Below are 16,150 nucleotides of genomic sequence, written 5' to 3'. Positions count from 1 at the left end.
TGAATTTAAGTTTTATCGGACTTAAGGTTAAATCTTTAAGGTTTGATTAAATCGTTGTTGGGATCAAGTTTGCTCAGTTAAATTGAAGTTTTAGTTGTATGTGTTTCATCTTAAAACAGTCTTCCGAGACTATGCGTACAAATAGGGGGCAGACTGACTCAATGGGGGGGACAATTGCTGAGACTGAATCCAAATTTTGGGTAGTCTGGGATGGTGTCATAATCGAAAGCTTCTCATAGAACGTCTTAGAGGGTTCTCTCAAGAAAATAAAGTGGGGGTACCACTTTTATAGGGAGGCAAATGCCACCCCCCCCCCCCCCCAACATGTACCACCACTGGTGCCGCTACTGTCTTAAAACTATGCGAGCTTTTAATCAGATGCATAGTAGGGTCACGTAAATTGGTCTGAAGGCGCCTTTGTTGCAAGTTAGCCTATCATTTGGTATTATAATGAGAACTATTTTCATTTCATGGAGATTTGTGTAAAAAATTGAGCCACACATTTCCAGTCTACCTAAGGGCGATAAAATGTCCAAGATAAGTTTCTCGGGTGTTTCATGTTGCTTTTTCTTATGTATCAAATTATTTTAAATATTACTAAACTCTCTTCCTTTATCGCTTTACTGTGCTGACATTTGACAAGATCTCTGACAAGATGTATCAAAAATATGAAATGGCATATGAATAGCCCATAATTAATTTAATTTTCAACAATAACAATACGTTAATATAACAAGGTTAGTCACGGAAATGTACAATAAATAATATCAATAATAACAGTATGAATACAAACATATACAATTAACTGACAACATGACATATTGTTCACAATTATAAATTTATCACAGAATTTCACTTATAAAATATCACAGTTTTAACATATCACCATTGAAATAAATCAAAATAAATAAAATTAATTTTAAATTAAATAAAATAAATAACATACATTAATACAGAATAAAAGTACTAAATATAAAATTTGTAAATTGAACACATAGATTAAATAATGCTAGGAAATGCAAAAAATAAATGAATGAATAATTTACTAATGTGTAATGAATAGCACATATCCTTGTATGATTTCGTTGTCTCTATTAATGAATAAAACCGAACGTTATTGCACTTTTCAAAATTTAATTTCACTGTAGAAGAGACACTCGGGGAGAGGAGGATCTTAAGAGTTCCAAAACAGCAGGGAATTTTGCTAACTTCATTTTGACGATCTCTGGAAGACTGTCAGACTTGGTATATCTGAAAATAAGATAAGAAAATAGTAAGAACTTTTGTTTATAAGTTTTTTATATGTCAAGTTTTTCAAAAACAAGCGTTTACAGTTAAAATTTAATGGTTTAAATCAAGGAGAACTAATGCGACCGTATTTATTTAATGATATGTATAAATGAATAACTGTTCTTACCTGTAAATCTTAGTATTGATGTCAATAAAGGTCACTGCTGTTACTGCTGATTTTACACCTAATTGACTACCATCGTTAAAACGAACCCATATATCACCGTTAGCATACTGTGATGCCCATCCAACTTCCGGCACAAATAGTTCTTTTAGCACTTGATTTGATTGCATACTGGTGTCGTATCCCCAACTCTGATTTGAGGAAGAGTTTGAGGTGGTGACGGATGACTGAGAAGCGATAGTTCTGTTGGCAGTTTCTGGAACACCGGCAGATTGTTTTGGTTGTGGCACGTTAGATTGGTTATCGTTTATATTTTCATGGTGTGTTGACGAGGATGTGGGTTCAAAACTAGGATCAGCTTCGTCTGAGGCAAGGGAAGACATTATTTCTGTTGAGGCAGTAATATTGACTGATTCAGAACCTGGTCGTCTTCCCAGAACCAAAGGAAACATATTGTTACTGTCCAGTCTTTGGTGTTGTAAGGAAGACATTACTGTTTCAAGATGGCGGCATTGTTGAAGCCATTGCTTTGCCATTTGAATTCTTCCTCGTAATTCAGATGATGATGATTGTTCTGTGATATTAACACCGGTCTTTGATTTTCCACTGATTCCTTCAGACGTTATCATTAGTTTGGTTCCTAAAATGAAAAATTTAAGAATTAATGATAGTGTCATAAAACAAGAAATGCAGAAATAAATTGATCTTGTCCCGTTACATTATTTATTGATGTGAAAGTTTCATTCTTGGACCTAAATTTTAAAAGATTGAATATAATATTTCACTTTAAAATGTAGAATTAAGAGTAAACTGCACTTACCATCATAGAAGTTAGCTTCGAAAGAGTTATCTGGAGAATTTTCCATTAACATAAATTTAGCTTCTTCAGTATACATGGTTATCTTAGGTGTTTTGGATTTCACCAGTTCGACAAATCTGAAAGTAAATTAACAATTCCTTTAGAACATTTTATACCTGAACGTGATGGGAGTGGTTTAAACAATTCATGCGTAGCCCCTATATGTAGGTTTATCCGATCGTATTTAGCAGAAAGCAAGTTCTTGAGTTCGTAGCTTTGTCTATTCAAGTATCTGCATGAGAAATATACCTGAAAGAATATACATACTTGTAAGCATAATGATATTTTTTCCATTGTTTCTCAGCGAGATTAGCATACGTGGTTCTGGTTTCCGTTTTTCTGTCTGGTTGTCTGATGATAATTTGTTGACCGTCTGCTGATACAGTGAAGATTTCTAGTAATTTCTCAACATTTTCTTTCATTTTCAAGAATTCTAAGCAAACTTCACCATTCTCAACAATTGTCATCTGAAAAATAGTGATATGGATGATGATAATGATTAGAACAATGATAATTATGATCATTATTGACACGAGACCATGGAGATTCATATTCACATAGGTAATATTTCTATAACGCCCTGCAATTGATTCGCATGTATTGTGAATTGTTTAGAAGTAAAAATAATCCTTTATTGTAGATAATATTTGATCTAGATACATGATAATTAAACATAAAAAGACTCACCACTGCATTCCGAGTTTTCTGAGAAAGTGGTTTGACTCTACATGTATCCAATGGAAGAACGAAATCGTGAATTCTCTTGACTGGTTTATCTCCCTTGGTAATCAGTTCTTCAGTTGGACTATTGCAGGCTTGACGATGTTTACAGGAACATGTTTTGATTTCATCTTTAGTATAGTGAATACTCGTTTCCAATTCACTGCAAATTGAATAAATAAATATATATATTTTTCCTTTCTGAAGACAGAGACAGGCAACGGAAAGCAGTATGTAATAAAGGAAATTTTGGCAGATCTGTTATAATAGCATACTATCAATTCCACTGACAACAAAACATGTTACTAGTTTTTTGTATAAAGGTGTCAATGTGTTGATTGTTCTGACATTCAGCATTGTACTATACCTAGTCTTCGAATCATTGAAAAAATACCATAGTATAGAATTTAAGTGACAGAATATTAATAACATTGACACTTACTTGTCCGAAATTCTAGCTGTAGGAGAAAGTGATCTATTTGGATTATGTGACGTAGTCGTCTGCATCGTATACCTTCGGCTGTCATATGGTATCTGTGGTTTCTAAAAATACAAATAATTCCCAAATCTGTCACAAATTCGGCAATATTTCACAAAATCCTTAACAGAATCAACGCTGTGTTCATTTGCTCGTGAAAATCGATCGAATGACTCAGGTAGAATTATCGATCGATTTTGTAGAGGCAGGTGTGAAACACAGCGATATACTTTCTACTATACCGCTAACTAGCCATATTGTCCATTTATCAATATGCTTATTACAGATATTATGATTGAAAACAGTTAGAAAATCTCACCATTTTGTGATAAGGAAGTTGTAAATGTCACTAGGAGGTTTAACAGTTTTCATTCAAGCATTTGTACTATTACGGAAATGAATTTTACGTTGCCAAGCAATAATTTCAACAAAACTGTTAGTAAACGGTAAATTGTTTATATATTTACTAATTCAACAATCAAGCGAATTACAGAGTATAATGAACTACTAATGATAGTATTGCTAATCCCATCCATTGATTTATCTTTAACACGTTAATCCTGATAATCCCATTATCTCAATGATTAGTTCGATCAAGTATTTAGTGAAATCCCACACTTTGCCGATTCAAAAGACTACTTTAAAGTGCTTTTAATTTTCTAAAAAAAAAAATTAAGATTTTTACTTTTTGAAAGTATTTTGTAGATTAATAAAAAATGATATGGGCATAAGTGTTCTCCTTGCGTAATATTTTTATGTAAACCTTTATGTTTATACAACCAGGATTGCCTAAAACAGTCTAAATCATTGCCAAGGTTTGTTGACAGGCGACATGACATTGACATCGTTTTTACAGTTGACGATATACCAGGGATTTTCAAATACTGATTTGTTTCAATCGATAATCCACAATTTAAGCCGATAATCTAAATAAGTTTATCTCTGTATAATGAAACATATTATTGACGCACCTGATCAATCTCCTGGGGTTTCGGGTCAGCGGCTTCCTTTACCATGAACGGGTGGTATGGGATATCTGAAAATACAAATTTATTTTATTTATGGGGGGTAAATTTTAATATCTTCATCACTTATTTTCTGTCTCGCCGACTAGCGGATTACACATACTCCCAACAAATATTTTAATTCACGAATGTTAAAGCTAATTACCTTTAAGAGCAATTCTGTCTTTTGGTATTTTCTGCAATAACAATCTAATTAAATCTCTGGCCTTTAAAGATAAATGTTTAGGAACTTTGTATTCTGCAGAGACAACTTTATTCAAAGTATGGGTTATAGTATTGGTATCAAAAGGGGGTTTCCCCACTAGAAATGTATACAACATACACCCTAGAGACCATACATCAGCTTCTAAACCATGGGCAGATCGTGTGACAACTTCACTGAAATTAGATAGAAATATTTCACTAATGATAAAACATACAACAACAAAAAAAAGTAAAACACTAGGCCCTAAGTTAAAAATACCCTTACAGACAGACATCGCACATAGACGGAAACGAAAGTGTAACATTTTTATCAATATTTCCTAAGATTCAATATAAGCAAATGTTTCTATGAAAGGCAAAAAGAGAATATTGAGTTAAATCAAAGGAACAAAAGCAATATCAAGGAACACCTTTGTACACCGAGAAGATAGAACACTTATAATTGTAAATAAAATAGTTCTTACGGTGAAATATAGTTTGGAGTTCCACACATTGTATATCTCTTTTCTCCAGCAATAGACAATTGAGTTGCTAATCCAAAATCAGCAATTTTCTAAAAACGAAAAACAATTCATTATTGTCACTCATTTTTATAAATATTTAATCAATGAACAGTTTATATATTCCGGTTTATATAGCGAACATTTAACGAAAAATTTAGATGAATTAGTTTTATAAATGAAATAAATGAGATAAAAAGGAAATGAAATAAATGAGATAAAAAGGAAATGAAATAAATGAGATAAAAAGGAAATGAAATAAATGAGATGGAAATGAAGCAGACTGAAGTGGATTTATATGAATATTTATCGAATTTATGAATGATGCTTACCAATTTATTATCTGAAGTAATAAGTATATTGGATAGTTTTAAATCACGGTGTAATATACCATGTGAATGTAGATAGAGCAATCCCTGTACTATTTGGTATAAGAAATCTTTGGCCTTTTCTTCGCTCAAAATCTTGCCATTATTTTGAAGATATTTGTACAATTCACCATTTTCACAAATTTCCAGTACTAAATATACATAGTCAGCATCTTCAAAATAACTGTAAAGCTGAAATCGATAAAATGAAAAATTTATGACCATGTTAACATTTCATTTGCTTCAATTTATCAACCTGGAATTTTAACTTGTATTAATTGTAAGTGTACAAGTGTTGCCAATGTCAAAAGGGCACATGTGTTACCGAGATCAAAAAGGCAAAAGTGTTACAAATGTAAAAAAAAAGGTACAAAAGTACCAAAGGTACAATTGTTACAAATGCCAAAAAGGCACAAGTGTTACCAATGTAAAAAAAATAGCACAGGTGTTACCAATGTAAGAAAAAAAGCACAAGTGTTAACAATGTAAAAAAAAGCACAAGTGTTAACAAGTGCTGCCAATGTAAAATAGGTACAAATGTTACCAATGTAAAAAAAGGTACAAATGTTACCAATGTCTAAAAGGTACAAGTGTTACCAATGTCAAAAATTGCTATTTTTTTAACTTGAGCATATTATCAAAGTTACCTCTAATATCGAAGAGTGTTTCAATCTAGAATGAATTTCAACCTCTTTTTTTACTCTTTCAGTCATCCCCTTTTCTTTCATAATTTTCTTGTCAATCTGAAAAATAGAATAATAGCCTACAATTAATCTTTTTTTTACTTGCAAGTCCCATGTTATTCTCACTGAAATTTACTAATGAATTTGTCTCATTCCAATTTTAATTTCGGTTATTCGGATTTCACCTTCCCAAGTTGAAAAACATTTTATTCCTCTGTGGTGTTATATACTTACCAATTTAATTGCTACAGGTTGACCTGTTTTATTTGCTAGACCTCTATAAACATTAGCAAAGCCTCCATTTCCAAGTTGGTTGAATATCTGGTAATTCTGAAATTAATAAATTTGAAATTCAAGACATAATATAGGTTCAAAAAGTCAATATTTTGTTATAGTTTTCATTGTTTTTATCAAATAACGATTTGATTATGATTAAAAATTTACCGCTAAACTATCTTTTATGTTGGCATTCTCTTTTGTTACATTTTGTTCCGAAATATCTGGCTTTTCCGATGCCATTTTTAGTTGTAAATATATAATTTTTAATTCTGGTGATATTTGAGGTAAATTTTCTATATATACTTAGAGGTCATGTGACCAATCATTGTGCTAAGCCCTAAGTACCTAATCGATTAAAGAACGACCGACAATATCTACTCACCCAGGGTTACCGGCGCATCCAACCAACTTCTACCCAATCGTTCCAACTTGATTGAATAAATCAGTAAGACTTTACCTACTAATTGGTATTGAATGAAAACGTATCATGCTGTTTATGTATTTGTGAGTAGTTAGCAGAAACAGTGTGCGGTATATTGCTTGAAAAAAGCTTATCAATTGTTATTGATTGCAGTAATCAATACCCCTTTATATTCCTAATTTTCAATGTATTCTAAAAATTTCTGTCAGTCCTACTGGACCCTGCTAACCTGCTAGTGTTAATCACCTTATTTATTTGCTTCTATTCCTCATTAATAACTTTCGATCTCATTATCATAGTCGTAAAGTGAAGTTAAAACTGCATGTTGGGTGAAAAAGTTTTACGTTTACTTTTAACACTTTAAATAGTTGTTGCCGTTATAAATATTAATGGGAAGATACTGTAAGTTGAATCTTTCAGATTGGGCAATTGTAGATTTTGAACGTTAATTCGATCGCCTTACTTTCCAGACCTAAAAAGTTAACACTGCCCCTATAAAGATAGAAATCAAAATAACATAGATATCACATGATAATTTCATCATAACCCTACTTGAGAATCAATGGATAAATATCAAAAAAATTTCAAAATAGATCTGCGTGATTATAACATTAAATTGCAAATTCTAGAACAAAGGTATTCAACCTGGAGGGTGATGTTTTTGTGGGTAATGAGGCGCTTTGTAGTCAAGCTTAAAATTATCTGACAATTAAACTTAAAGCTTTCTATTCAAACAGGTTATATTTTCCATCACGATAAAGATTGCAAGGACAATCTAGGAGAAAATCCAAAATTAGTAAAGATTTAAAGGGGCGGAGGATAATGAAATCGATCAAGAATCTTGAAAGGGGTAATAGAGAGAAAATATGAAAGGACGATCGGTATTAAAATCTAGACAGAAAGAAAACGAGAAGAGGAAAAACGTGCCACATCCTTGATAAATAATGCAAGCATACACCAGAATGGAGGAATAATCTCGCTGCACCTTAAAGTGTACTTTAGAGAAATTGACATCAAGTATTTAATTAATCCTCTCAGATCGTCATTAAATTGTATATGGAGCTACTTATGTAAAGATCATATTTTGATTTTGTTTTGAAGCGGTTGTTTTATTTATAAATCCAATTTTACTACATTTAGAAATACTTAATGTCACATGAAAATAAGTTTAACAGCCTCTTAACAGTGTTTATATATCAAGTAGTGATCTGAATATTTCTTGAAATCACAGTTAGCAATTTAAAAAATTTTATGACCAGTAATATATAAATATATTTTAATTTAAGTGAAATTATTCGTTTGATGTTTGTATAGAAGTTTGATTAAAAGCAAGTCCTTTCCCATCGTGGTGGTTCAGTGAGTTAGGCGCTTATAGGGTCCAATCTCGGCATAGTTCGGGATAATAACTTTTGATTTTTTTCAATCCGGTTTCCACCCATCAGTGATGCAGGTAAGAGGGCTGACATGAAAAGAATGTTTAGTCTTTCTGATGGGACAATAAACCGGGGCCCCGTGTGCTACAGGCTATGTACGAAGATCCTCCGACAGTTGCAAATCGAAGAGCATGCTAATGTCGCTGTCCTGGCAAAATTTCCCTCATTGCAACTTGCATGGTGCTTACAAATAGGGCGGACGTAAAACTCAATTCATTTCTTTTAAATTGACGATGTATAAAGCAATTTCGTTTTTATTTGAGTGCCACGTAAGGTTAAAAGTTAATTTTTCACATCATTGGTCAATAATAATAGTGTTTGTAAAAAGTTGTGTAGTTGTCCCGCGCCCACGGACTAACTTTAAATTTAATGTAAACTGCTTTATTTGTTTTATCGTCTTCGTTATCTTAGATGTTGATGCTGAGCTTTCGAAAGATTCTCACCCCTTTCCACCAGTACAGGGGATTGAGGATGTAATATATAATTAGTCAAGTAACCTAATTTCGTGGTAACCTATTTTTCGTGCATTTTCGGAGATGATTAATAATTTACATGTCCGACCTCGCGTGACCTCCGTATTTGCTTGTTTTGATAAACATGGGTTTTCTGTACAATATCAGCTAGTAGAATGATTTCAGCAGTTTCAAGCAAGGTCAAATGTATTAATGTATACTTTGACAAATACAAAATGGCGGATTTCAGTTATTACCAAACGTCACCATTTTTTATCGGCCGAATTTCCTTATAACCCAAGCGGTAATCGGAATTCCAAGTGTCGTCTGCTAGAATGTAGTGCAACGAATGAAGTTACGTGATCAACTAGCGGATTCCGTGTCAGCAGAAAATTTTTATGGAACACAAAGTGGGCCATATTCTTATGTTGTTTCAGTGACTTTTAGCAATAAATCACGCTACGTATCTTATTTTGTCAGTCACTATTTTTTTAAAAAAAATCGTGGTTCTTTTAAGGAATTGTCACTAGTTATAATGAATTGATATTAAAGATAAATACTAAGAGAAGTTAATTATACCACCTGGTATCCATACGTGTTTTTCTCGACTTATTTATAAATCATACATTGTACACGAAAATAGGTGACCCATTATCAACTCTCATGATTGCACTAATCAACTATCATTGAAATTTAAACGTTTAAGGTTGTACTGGTGAGCTGTATTCAACTTGTTTTCAAAAAATAATCTCTTTAGATCAGTTTGTTGTGATTGAATATGATTTCAATAATTTTTTTTAATTGCCTATTCCTAAACTACTCTCGGTATCACTTCCGTTTATAGTTAATAGAATAGGTCAATAAAATTTTGATGACTTTGAATATTTTTTAAATATCATATATATAAATATTCCGGATTGATCTTTTATTTTTATTGACCTTATTTTTCAGACCAATTTAATCATTCAAATATTTCCCTTTTCCATGACCCTCCTATATGCATATCGCAACGATCAACCGTAAATTGCTCGTATTATAGGAATCCTTCCTGTTAACTTATTTTCACAAACCAATATTATTTTGTACCACCACTCACGGTATTCTATCGTTGATTGTACCAATTACAATAATAAACTGATTAGATTGTATGGTTGTTCAGGTGAACTGATTCACTGTGTGATTGTTATAGCAATCCTATTACACCCGTTATTTAAACTTGTTGATAGGCCACAGTTTCGACTAATTTAGGGATTGGTGTATCAGTGGTGTTCTTTTATGTTTGATATTTATAGTTTTGTGTATATATTGTTAAATTCTGACCCATGTAAAATAAAGAGTTTATTATTATTAATTATTTGAGAATACATCCGTTCAAGGTAATATTCACCAACTTATGTAAATCGTCAGATTTATGGTTTGAATAAGTGAATTGGTTCCCGATTGCTACAACAAACACTATGTGTTTAACCAAGATGATTGCCTGTACAGGTCCAATCTGACACACCAGACGTTTTATTTTGATCGTGCTCTTTGTGTATTATCGGGTATTGCACAACACAACACCACATATTACGAGAACCCCATCTCATCCTTATAACACAACTACATTACTGTGAACAACCATAAAAGATTTAATCTTTTTATTATGATCCTTGTACCTATCTATATCTTAGTTAGCAATCACCTCCAATTCAGATCAGTCATTCTAGGTCTAGCCCCTTTCAGAGATTATAGATCAAATATTAATACGTTGTAACATTCTTTTATTTCAAACAAATACAATCAACTGTGAGTTAACATAGTATTTTCTCGTACTGTCCACGATTCACTACGAATAACTCCCGAAAAGGATTTTTCTTGCACGAAGATGAATGTCAGTGATTTCTTGAATTTCCTAGCAGAATATTATTTTTCGTAAGATTCCATGAATTCAGGAAATCAACGAAATTTTTTGTTGTCAACATCTGCTTTTGCATCGTTATTAGTTCTCCGCGACAGATTCATAACCTACTCGTTTGTATTTTCTATAAGTCGATTTTTTGGTATGAAGAGTCTTTTTCAGAACAATTGATACATCAATGCAACATGGAATTCTGAAAATCACTGATTTGATCTTTGAGTGGGATATTTTGTAAACATCAATTAGTACTTATACAACATTTTACCACAGAAAATAATAAATATGATATAATTTACAATTTTTTCATATGGTAACGGTACGATCTGCAATACAATTAGAAATTATCACAGAAAACTTATAAGTACATACTTTTAGACAAGAAAACTGCTTTGTTATCATTATTTTTTTTAATTATATCACAGAGAACTGACGATGTTATCATGAAATATTCGATTTTATCACAGATTCTGACAACGTAATATACAATTGTATCACAGAAAGATAACAAGGTTACCAAGAAATATACAATTTTATCACAAAAAGCTAACGACGTTGTTAAAAAAATAATATCACAGCGAATAAGAAATGTAAAATTTGATCACAAAGAATTGATGATTTTAGCATGATCGATCATATAATATGGGAGAATGAATGAAGGTAACAAATATCATGAAAATATGCCATAACAATAACAAAAACATAACAATAATATAGAACTATAAATATGCCAAGTAACATGTTGATTTCTAATAACTCTGTTCAGACATAGTTTCTGCTTTCTGTGAGGTCATTAACTGCTCAAGAACTATTGGAACAGAAGCAAGTTTGGCTTTTACGTTGTCTGGAAGTGACTGGGATTTTCTGTATCTGAAAGATTAAAATTAAACATTTAGTATAAATCGAAAAACGAGAAAACTATTTTTCTTTTATTGTTATATGTTTAAGGAATACGTTTGCTTCTGAAATCTGGTTTATTCGTGTTGCTGATTAGTAAGTTGCATCAATTAGTTCAAAGTTCAAAGACTACACTTACTTTGTCATTACACCGGTTTGGTTGATATATGTTACAGTTGTGACGGTTGGTTTGATACCCAACTGACTTCCATCTTCAAATTCTACCCAAATATCACCATTATCGAGTTGAGAGGCTAGTCCAATATTAGGAACTCTGATCTGTCTGATGACACTACTGCCTGCATCTGACGAATAGCTAGAACAACTACTTGATGTGATACTACTTATGGTACTGATGTTAACTGGGTTGGGTTTAGGTTGGAATGGTACTGCTTCCTCCACCACAGAAATAGAAGTGGGTTTCCTAGAAAAAAAGTGAGATATGACATGAAATATATTGTGATATTCAATTTTAATGCTGACTCAATACAAAGCAGACCCAGTTTGTTAAACGAGGAACATCTAGAATGTCATGTTTAAAGTTTAATGAATTATCGCATTGAGAAATGAATAAATTATACTTACTTTCCAATAATTACTGGGAACAGTTCGTTTTTATCATCAACGCAGCTTGCAGTAGATTTTATTAAAGCTTCAAATTGAACACATTGTTGCTGACACTGTTCGGCAAACTTTATCATTTGTTGGATTTCGTTACTGAATTGTTGCTGAATTCTAGGTGATGATAGAGACAAAATACTGCCCTGCTGTTCATCTACTAATTTCATACCACTCCAATTATTGATTATCTTTCGTCCATTATAAAATTGAATTTCAAAGCTGGCGATTGGTGCATTTTCCATCAACATACATTTAGCTTGTTGGTTGTACATGGTTACTTTTGGTGTTTTTGATTGAATCAATGTAACAAACTTTCTTGCGTGATCATATTTCTTATGAAATCTTTCTGGAAGCTCTTGAATGGAATAGGCTTTATTCCGTTTGTGGTTTGATTCTTCGTTGCTCTGTCTTGGGTACATAATAGAAATCTCTTGTCCATCCTGTGACACTGTAAATGTCTCTACAATAGTTTCAATTCCATTTTTCACTTTTAAGAATTCGAGACATACCAGTCCTCTTTCTGTTAGAGTCATCTGAAAAACATGGTAAAGAATAGTTAAATGACATGTACTTGCTTTACTCTGGCACAATGAAATTAATATCACGCACTTCATTTCAACAGAGTCAACCTCAATAACAATACTAAGAAAATTGTTCAATAAATATTAACTTACCACCATGCTTTTGACTTTTTGTGAAATCGGTTTCAAGCGATAGGTTGTAAATGGCTGCAATTTATTTTCATCTAATTCTGTACTAGAGGAACTCATACCGCTTGATGTGGATGATATAGATGACCGTCTGTAAGGAAAAGGAATGATTATTCCAAACGATTCAACACAAGTACACTTGTTGGTGGTCAAAACCTTATGATACACTAGCTGATAGTGAGCAACGGGCAGCAGATGGTTATTACTTAAATAATTGTTAATTTGATAAAGAAATCGATTAACATGTGTTCATTTAGACATTACAGGTATATTTACATAATTAGCCCTCTTTCATATCCTCTACTTTTATAGACCGAATAACTGTTTTTTCTCGATACAGTTACTTCAATATTAATTGGTAAGTCTTATTGAATGAAGGGTCAGAAGTAACCGGACTGACAACTAATTGTGGTACGTAATAATACCATTATGTAAGCTTTTTAATATTGTATATTGCAGTTGATAACATGTTGACATTTTGGCTAGTGTTTTGATCCATGGAAATGCAGAATTAAAGGAAATAGCAAGTCTTATTATATATTGAAATATGAAATTATTGGAACACCAAAAATGAGATCATGTTAAAATTGATTAATAATATGGACAATACATACCTTCTGATGACCGTAGGGGGAGTCTTAGGTGATGCTACTCGCAGATGAGGTGGTGTTGATGGTATATGACTGTCAAAAACAGGGTCATTGATCACTGAAGATGGTCGCATTAGTTGATATCCATTAAATTGTAAGGAATTGACGTAGCTGTCCTCATATCTTAAAGTACTATTCAAATTTAGATTTTGTGAACGATTATGAAAGAACTCCATATTTGTAATATGGCTATGTAGGAAGTAAGAGGAGTTAATGAATACTGAAGATCTTAGAAAGTTGCACTTGATTTTATAATCAGCTGTCAAGAAGTTTGTTTGTAAACTGTTAAGCAAACAGAAGATTAAATAGTTTACTTTAAACTCAGTTTGATATTGATTGTTATTGTTTATTAATTATCTTGTTATTCTCCATATACTCAGTGGTTCCAATTATCTCGTTTCAGAAGATTTACTATTTAACATTGCTAATATATCTCATAAAAGGAACCGAAAATATTAATTTCGTTTCAGTGGTAACTCCTACTGGGAGATTGGTACTGATTGTGGAATAAGGATTCGATTTGGGATTGGATTAATCTTAAAATGGTCTCATGGTCCTTTAGGCGTTGTGTAAATTTGCCTTAATATGATCTATAAAAAATTAAAATCTGAAAGTGATTTAAGGCTTTGATTTAATTCAATCTGGAAATGACGAGACACAGAATGTACCACTTGCTGTCAATATCAATAGTGAACTATGAATTAGAGATAATCCACTTCTTTTAATCTGATAATCTTAAACTTTGTTATTTTACCAACAAATATTGAATATCTTGAATATGTTTGATGTTTAACAATGTTACCACTTAAAATATCTCCATGGTGCCTACCACATGTACAGATCAAAAAGATCAATATTTCACTAGAATTAAAAGGAGACTATTAGATAACACGTTGCAAATTCATAATTTCTATTCTAAATATCAAATAAATTTCATAATTTGAAAAGAGATATCAAAATACTTTCGATTTATCTTCCTTGGATATTTTGAAATATTTGATGTTTACCAATATTACCACTTTAAATATATCCATGGCGCCTACCAGGCTTCGAACACAAGTCACTTTGTTTTCAGTCCAAATATCAATGAAATCTTCCCACATACAATAATAGCTTTTATTTAGTTTAAATGAATTTATGTTGAGAAAATACACAAGATAAATAAGAAGCAACTTAAAATTTAAAATTGTTTACTTTTAATATCACAAATGTTTCAAAAATGTGAAAGACATTGTCAAAATATAAGACATGTTATGATTTAGAGAAAGTGTCAATGTTTGTCTCAATATGTTATAAACATTTTATTCTAATGTTTGATAACTTATTATAAACATTTCATTTTCTTCCATTTTTATTCTTCATCTGTTTGATTTCGAATTTCTTTCAACAAGGAAACTTTTTCAGTTTTTCTATGTCATTGATTTGTTGAGAATTTTGAGTGAATTCAAACTCAGTTTGATATTGATTGTTATTGTTTATTAATTATCTTGTTATTCTCCATATACTCAGTAGTTTAATTTATCTCATTACAGAGGAATTATTTTCTAAATTTATCAAAGAAGTTGAAGAATTTATTGACAATTTGTAGATTTCTATATTAGATGATGAAAAAGGTTTATTAGCCCCAGATGAGGCCAGCATGGACAAACTATTGAGTGTACTCGAGAGAAATGAAATGAAACACACTTTTATCACAGAAAACTGTATTGTTATCATGAAATATACAAAAAATATCACAGAGAACTGATGATGCTATTAAGAAATAAACAATTTTATCAGATGATACTGACGACGATATCATGAAATATACAATTTTATCACAGAAACCTAACAACGTTATCAAGAAAGATACAATTTTATCACAGAAACCTAACAACGTTATCAAGAAAGATATAATTTTATCACAGAAACCTAACAACGATATCAAGAAAGATATAATTTTATCACATAAACCTAACAACGTTATTAAGAAAGATGTAATTTTATCACAGAAACCCAACAACGTCATCAAGAAAGATATAATTTTATCACATAAACCTAACAACGTTATTAACAAAGATATAATTTTATCACAGAAACCTAACAACGTTATCAAGAAAGATATAATTTTATCACATAAACCTAACAACGTTATTAAGAAAGATACAATTTTATCACAGAAAGCTGCATAATCATTAAAATTATAAAAAAAAATATCACTCAACACTGATGGATGTTTTCAAGAAATATACAATTTTATCACAGAAAGCTAACGACGTTAAAGAAATATAATATCACAGCGAATAAGAAATGTAACATTTTATCTCATCATGCAATATACAAATTTATCACAGAAAGCTGACGAATTTAAAATAACATATAATATTTTATCACAGACCAATAATGATTAGTTATAAAAATTATGGCACAGATATATAATTAGGGTTTATAGATGAATAAATATACGATTTCAGTTTGAAAATAACAAATAACATCAATTTAAACAATAACAATAACAAAAACATAACAATAATATAGAACTATAAATATGCCAAGTAAC

At 31.4% G+C, this 16,150-nt stretch overlaps 2 protein-coding genes across 2 annotated transcripts; both read right to left on the bottom strand.

Annotated features, from left to right (window-relative positions):
* Positions 1 to 4,633: 4,633 nt before the first annotated feature.
* LOTGIDRAFT_111275 (hypothetical protein) lies at positions 4,634 to 6,587 on the bottom strand (the record flags this gene model as incomplete). The annotated part of the gene is made up of 5 exons (XM_009049076.1): positions 4,634 to 4,874; positions 5,165 to 5,253; positions 5,533 to 5,760; positions 6,216 to 6,311; positions 6,486 to 6,587. Coding segments are annotated over 5 exons (756 nt in total), but the record flags the coding sequence as incomplete, so codon positions are not given.
* A 4,895-nt stretch (positions 6,588 to 11,482) lies between these two features.
* On the bottom strand, positions 11,483 to 13,787 carry LOTGIDRAFT_157319 (hypothetical protein; the record flags this gene model as incomplete). The annotated part of the gene is made up of 5 exons (XM_009049075.1): positions 11,483 to 11,603; positions 11,770 to 12,054; positions 12,216 to 12,784; positions 12,926 to 13,052; positions 13,576 to 13,787. The coding sequence occupies 5 exons, from the start codon at positions 13,785 to 13,787 to the stop codon at positions 11,483 to 11,485; spliced, it is 1,314 nt and encodes a 437-aa protein (XP_009047323.1).
* Between the last annotated feature and the right edge of the window lie 2,363 nt (positions 13,788 to 16,150).

Source organism: Lottia gigantea, assembly GCF_000327385.1.
Source record: "Lottia gigantea unplaced genomic scaffold LOTGIsca_13, whole genome shotgun sequence".
Taxonomy (NCBI): domain Eukaryota; kingdom Metazoa; phylum Mollusca; class Gastropoda; family Lottiidae; genus Lottia; species Lottia gigantea.
Note: the sequence above shows the minus strand (reverse complement) of the source record. Positions and strands in the feature narration are given on the sequence as shown.